This window comes from Rattus rattus, chromosome 9 (assembly GCF_011064425.1).
Source record: "Rattus rattus isolate New Zealand chromosome 9, Rrattus_CSIRO_v1, whole genome shotgun sequence".
NCBI classification, from domain to species: Eukaryota; Metazoa; Chordata; class Mammalia; order Rodentia; family Muridae; genus Rattus; species Rattus rattus.
Window position 1 is genome coordinate 38,266,837 of NC_046162.1, and position 7,091 is coordinate 38,273,927.

The 7,091-nt window shown below is 44.0% G+C and overlaps 1 protein-coding gene across 1 annotated transcript; it reads right to left on the reverse strand.

The window, feature by feature from the left end:
- Nucleotides 1–1,347: 1,347 nt before the first annotated feature.
- On the reverse strand, nt 1,348–2,289 carry LOC116909385 (olfactory receptor 1361-like). The gene has a single exon (XM_032912940.1). The coding sequence runs from the start codon at nt 2,287–2,289 to the stop codon at nt 1,348–1,350; it is 942 nt and encodes a 313-aa protein (XP_032768831.1).
- Nucleotides 2,290–7,091: the final 4,802 nt, after the last annotated feature.

Genomic DNA, 7,091 nt, shown 5'->3' on the forward strand with positions numbered 1-7,091 from the left:
GAAAGCCTCTTTCAGTCACTCCCAGCTTCAGTGCTCCTCATCTCTGGGGACTTGAAGCCATGTCCTCTCTGGGGCTTCTGAAATGTTTTTACTGAAGCGAGTTCTCACCTCTATGAAGGCTATAATGGAGGACACACAAAGGAGGCTAAGGCAAATCCTCTCCATGCTCACTGGTCATTTGAAACACCTCAGAGGTTTCCTCAATCTCCATGTTGCCCTTCCCTTCAGGGCCCCTGATCAATGTGTTCAGTGTGAAGATTGTACACTGGATTAGATCCTTGGGTGATCTCAATATGCAAATGCACATGTAACACCTATCTCCCAAAGAGACCTCCTAACAGGAGCATCTCTCAGGGACAGGCAAGGTGTCTCAGGGGATAAAGGTACTTTGCCACAAGGACTGACCATATGAGTTGGTTTACTGGGACCCATACAGGAGAGAGGAGGTAATTGACTCCTGCAAGTTGCCTTCTGACCTACACCTCATATGTGATGACATACATGCCCACACAAACACTACACACACACACACACACACACACACACACACACACACACACACACACACACACTGAAATAACAAAAATAGAAAAATTTTAATTGTATTTGAGACAAAGTCTCACTGTGTAGCCTTTGCTGGCCTGGGACCCTCTATATAGACCAGGTTGGACTTAACTTACAGACATCCACTTGTCCTCTGGGTGGCACTGTGCTTACCTCAAAAATTAGTCTTGTTTAAACAGGAGATGGTTCATTATGGAAGGCAGTTCTCTTCCAAACTTAAAAGACTGCTTTAATTCTCAGAATCAATGTAAAAGGCAGGACTCAGTTGAGGGTCTTTGTACTCTCAGCCTGAGGAATGGAAACTAGATGATCCAGGGGTGCACTAGCCTGATTAATGAGCCTACGATCAGAGAAGCACTGTTGCAAAAAGAGGGTGTATAGCTCGAGAGATATGACATGCAAGATTGACCTCTGTTGTCTATTCACACACTCACAAACATATACCAAACATCTGTGCATGCAGCAGGAAGGGCAGATAGATGAACAAAAAGTAAGGATTTGACCTGCACACAAAATAATATCATAGTTTGTATGAATATCTGCAGAATGTAGTTCAGTGGTTGAACTTCCATGGCATATGCTGAGTTCCATCCCTAGAATCCCAAAAACAAACAACATAAGACCAGTTCAATCATTTGGTAGATCCACTCATGCACCTGGTGACTGAGAGTCCCCTAAGAAACAAGAACCAAATTGTATTCTGCCTGAGCCTGCCAGAGTCTTTTTGCTGAATTATGCTGGACTCTGAAATGCTGGTATGGAACAAGCTCAATCCAAATATTATCACAGAACAGAAAAAGTGTGTCCCTGGACAAATTTCTGTAGAGCGGCTTTCAGGTCCCTGTTCCTCAGGCTATAGATAAAGGGGTTCAGCATGGGAGTCACCACTGTGTACAACACAGTGGCTGCTGTGTCCTTCTCAGGTGAATGAGCAGATGAGGGGTTAAAATACACAGCGATGATGGTGCCATAGAAGAGGCAGACCACAGCCAGGTGAGAGCCACAGGTGGAGAAGGCTTTCCATCCTCCCCTAGGGGATGAGACTCTCAGGACAGCACAAGTGATGTGGATGTAGGAGATCAGGATGCAGACAAATGGGGTGACCATGATCACAGCTCCCTCTGTAAGAATCAACAGCTCATTAAGATGTGTGTCTGAGCAGGAGAGTTTCAGGAGTGGAGTCACATCACAGAAGAAGTGGGGGATGATGTTGTCCCCACAGAAGGAAAGTTGAGCTATGAGAAGAGTGGGTAAAAGGATATTGAGGTTGGCAGTGACCCAGGATCCAGCCACCATCAAGACACAGAATTTATGGGTCATCTTGGTTGTGTAGTTTAAAGGGTGGCATATGGCCACATACCTGTCATAGGCCATCACAGCCAGCAGAAAATTATCCAGGTCCACAAACATGAAAAGGAAATACATCTGTGTAAGACACCCAGAAAAGGAAATAGTCTGAACCCTGAGTATGTGGTTGGCCAGTACCTTGGGGACAGTGGTGGAGGAGAAGCAGACATCCACAAAGGACAGGTTGCTGAGGAAGAAGTACATGGGTGTGTGCAGGCGAGAGTCTGTGCTGATGGCCAGGATGATGAGCAGGTTTCCCAGGACAGTGGCCAGGTACATGATGAGGAAGAGCAGGAAGAGGAGTTGCTGCTGCTGGGGCTGCCTGGAGAGTCCCAGGAGGAGGAATTCAGAGACGCTCGACTGGTTGGTGCCTCTCATTAAACTATAAGCAGGCAAAGATGATAATAGGTCAGAGCAGGTAGTGCAAGCATGAGTGCTGTGCCCCTTGCACTTGCTTCACTTCTTTGTTAGCTCAGTGACACAGCTTGTTCATGAGTTCTGTGCAGCATCTCAGGAAGACATAGGACAGGCTATGACAGTTCCTGTTGGTGGGTTACTGGTCAGCCTTTTGTGGGCTTTTTGTTCTTTGAGACAGGGTCTCCTGTGTTATCTAGGGTGATCAAGAATTCTCCTGATTGTGCCTCAAAACCTCATTGGGAGGTGACTTCAATGACTGACCATCTAATGTTCTATAAAAAGAGTGGTTTAAGATACTCCAACAATATAACAAGGACACATGCTCCACTATGTTCATAGAAGCCTTATTTATAATAGCCAGAAGCTGGAAAGAACCCAGATGTCCTTCAACAGAGGAATGGATACAGAAAATGTGGTACATTTACACATTGGAATACTATGTAGCTATTAAGAATAATGACTTCATGAAATTCTTAGGCAAATTGATCAAACTAGAAAATATCACCCTAAGTGAGGTAACCCAGTTACAAAAGTACACACATGGTATGCATTCACTGAGAAGTGGATATTAGCCCAAAAGCTCTGAATACTCAAAATACACAGACTACATGAAGCTCAAGAAGAAAGAAGACCAAAGTGTGGATGCTTCTGTCCTTAGAAGGGTAAACAAAATACTAAAGGGAAGAAATATGGAGACAAAGTGTAGAGCAGAGACTGAAGGAAAGGAAATCCAGAGACTTCCCCCACCTGGGGATCCATCCCATATACAGACACCCAACCCAGACACTATTGTGGATGTCAAGAAGTGCATGCTGACAGGAGCCTGATATAGCTGTCTGCTGAGAGGCTCTGCCAGAGCCTGACAAATACAGAAGCAGACTCTCTCAGCCAACCATTGGACTAAGCATGGGATTCGAAGTGGATGAGTTAGAAAGAGGACTGAAGGAGATGAAGGGGTTTGCAACCCATAGGAAAAACAACAATATCAATCAACCAGACCCTCTAGAGCTCCCAGGGACTAAACCACCAAAATACACCTGTAAAGAATACACCTGGAGGGACCCATGGCTCCAGGTGTATATGTAGCAGAGGATGGCCTTGTTATTCATCAATGGGAGGAAAGGATTTTGGTCCTGAGAAGGTTTAATGCCCCAGTGTAGAGGAATGCCAGGGTGGGGAAGCGGGAGTTGGGGGGGGGAACACCCTTATAGAAGCAGGGGGATGGAGAGTGTGATAGGGGTTTTCTGGAGGGGAAACCTGGAAAGGGGATAACATTTGAAATGTAAATAAATAAAATATCCAATAAAAATTTCAAGCAAACCATTAAAAAAAAAAGATGGGAAAAAAAGAGAATTACACACTTTAGAATTGGAGAAGAATTAGGTAGGAGGGGGCAGTGGTCCATGCTTAGAATACCAGTGTGCAAAAGGCAGAAGTGCAGGCTCAGAGTTCAAGGCCATCAGCTTCAGGGCCAGCCTGAGAGCAACCTAAGCTAAATCCAGTTTCTGTAAATGCCTATCAATAAATTAATAGACAAGTAATTTATGGTGTGTATGTATACACAGCAGTGCTTTATTTAAATATATGAACAAATTAGATAATTTGAAGGTGAATAGACAGAAAAATGTTAAGGTAGTAAGTGAAATATGCTAGACTCAGAAAAAAACACATTTCTTTTTGCTTGTTTGTTTGTTTGTTTGTATATAGACAGTGTTGCTTTCTATAGTTCTAGCTCTCCTGGAATTTACTCTATAGACCAGGCTTGCCTTGAATTCAAGATCCACTTGGCCCTGCCTGCCAAGTGCTTAGATTAAAAGTGTGTGTAGACACTACAACCCATCTACATTTCTTTTCAAATGGAGAAATCTGGATTAAAAACAAGAATAAAAACAAAAATAAATAAATAAATTAATTAATTAATAAAAGATCAGGTGTAGAGATGCACACCTTTATTCCCAGTACACTCTAGAGGCAGAGGCAAGCAGATTTCTGTGAATTTGAGGCTAAACTGGTCTACATAGAGTCGAGCACACCCAGAGCTATAGAGAGCCTATTTTTAATTATTTAATTGTATTACTTATGCGTAATATTTTTTAAAAAAACATTAAAGTAGAAGGGGATCTACTTCAAGTGACAGGGAGAGCAGAGGGGATGCAAAAGCTAGTGACAGATGAAATGATTTGCTTGTGACCAAAGTACATTTTCTACCTGTGTAAAAATGGCATCAAGACACCATTTTGTATAAGTAATCTATATTAACAACACAAAATAAAACTATAAAAAAATATACCACGCACACAGTGATTGCCATAGATGTTCAGTACTCAGAAACCCTCAGCAACGTTAATTACTATGTCACTTTAGAGAAAATATGAGCTCTCCATCCTCTATACTCTGAACCAATAGCATTTTACTGACCTGTTTGTTCTGCAGACCAAATTGGCCTCATCCAAAACCACTCCCAGGGTGAAATGACAATGTGTTGTGCTCTCCGCTCCTGTCTACAGAGATCCCCTACCAGCCCTAAGCCAAGACTTCTTGGCTATATGCACTGAGCTACACTTACAGAATTAAACCAGAAAAGATGATGAGAATGTGTGGTCAGAAACCTGGTCAACCTGATCTACCCCCAGTCAGAGGCCAGAATCTGACAAGACCAATGCTGGTTATAATGGATGATTACAAAGAATGGCCAGTGATCTCAGGACTGTTTTCATGGCTCCACTTGAAAATAAGGGGCATCCCTAGAAAACCTCCCCTCTAAAATGAAGTTACTTACATCAGTTAGTTACTGATAAAATCCTACTGACTTGAGTTTAGAACAGATGGCAGTCCTCGATGTTACCAGAAGAGTTGGGAGGGGACTTGTTGTTGGTGTTGTCACTGTTTGTGAAAGCTCCAGCAGGGGCTCAGCTCTTAGAACCAGAAGGACATCTGAGAGAGTCACAGGGAAGCTCTTCAGAGGAGCTTGCATGGCCACTAGGGCCATTGTCCCTGAGAGCCTCATTAGAAACAAGCAGAGTGCAATTTGTCCTTTCTCTCTCTTGTGTTCTTTGAGTCCAAGACTGGTAATAACAACCTGTCACTCAAGTTATGCAGTTTCTGTCTTGGGATATACTAACATTAAAAATGGTGAAATATTGAGAGTAACAACTGGCAATGCCCTTCTGCTACAGAAAAACTAATAATCTAACATTTTCTCCTCTGTCTCTCCCCCAGCCCAAGTTAATGTTATTGTTGAGAAATATGACACCATATCAGAAGGAAGAGCCTGCCCTTCAAGAGCTAGTAGGTTGGCTCAGTTAAAGGCTCTGACCACCAAGTATGGGGACTTCAGTTGATGCCCAAGACCCACATTGTCAAAGTAACTCCTGTAAATTTTCTCTGACATCTACAAGTGCACCATAACCTATTTTTGCACGCACACACAGAGAGGGCAGATGCTTTGAAAGAGAATGGCTCCAATAGCCTCATACTGGGATCCTAGTTGTTGAACTATTTGGGGAAGATTTGGAGGTATGTCATTTTGAAGGAAGTGAGCCATGTGTTAGGGGTGAAAAGAAGCAGGATGGGGAAAGGAGAAGGGGAGACAGGGATGATTTGGGATGGCTGGTGAGTTTTGATGTTTCAAAAGCCCACATTAGCCATGCTGCTGTTGAGGGCCAATCCTAGGCACATGGTCCTACAGGAGATGAGGTCATTCTTGGACCCTATTACCTCCAAAAGCCATAGGGATGTCCATGGTCTGAAACCATGTTAGTGCCCATGGGCTGTGCTGTCACCTGAGACCATAGTGATGTCAGTGGTCTGGGTTGCATTGAGGGCCTTGTCTTGGTTCCTGGACCTACTGAAGCTAGGGGCAGTGTTCATGGTCTGTGTTGTCACCAGAACTATAGGGAAGCCCATGATCTATGCTCCTGCTCACTGTAAAGAGGAAGGAAGCTACTTTTGCATCTCTATCAATGATTGCAGTTGCAGAGTTGAGAAAGAGGGACATGGAAGGCTTCTGTAACAACCCCTACCCACACCTCAATCACCTCACCCCCGAAAAAGTAGAAGCCTGGACAGGAAACCATCGAAGAGAACTCTTTAAAAGTGGTAAAGATGCCCTTCCAGCTGGCACCTTCTTCCGTGGCAGATCACCAGTTTGTCTGTTCCTCTGAAGGCACCGCAGTCTCAAGGCCTCCAGGAGGTCTTGTGCAAGCAGGGTAACAGTTCTGCTGCACACAGAGCAATAGACCTCACAATCTGATGGCCTCCCAAGAGAACAGCCACACCCAGGCCAACAGCTTGTCTGCTCCTCTGAAGACCTCCCTGGAGATCTGCTGCCACCAGGGTAACAAATCGGCAGTTTGTCTACCCCACTGCAGACCCCACAGACTAAGGCCCTACAGCTAGGGCCACAGGCCTACCAGGAGACAAGCAGCAACCCAAGGACACAAGAGGCAGACACCAGACAGAGACACCCAGAACAGCTAACACCAGGGATAACCAGATGATGAGAGGCAAGCACAAGACCATAAGCATCCGAAGTCAATATGCTTTGGCATCATTAGAACCTGGTTCTCCCATCACAGCAAGCCCTGAATACACTAACACACCTGAAAATCAGGAAGCTGACCTAAAATTCTATCTCATATAGATAATAGAGTCCTTTAAAGAAGATATATATAACTCACAGAAAGAAATGCAGGAAAACATGGGTAAATAGGTAGAAGCCCTTAAAGAGGAACAAATAAATCACATAAAGAAATAAAGGAAAG

Coding starts and splice junctions, on each gene's coding strand:
- LOC116909385 (XM_032912940.1), bottom strand. CDS start 2,289: ATGAGAGGCACCAACCAGTCGAGCGTCTCTGAATTCCTCCTCCTGGGA.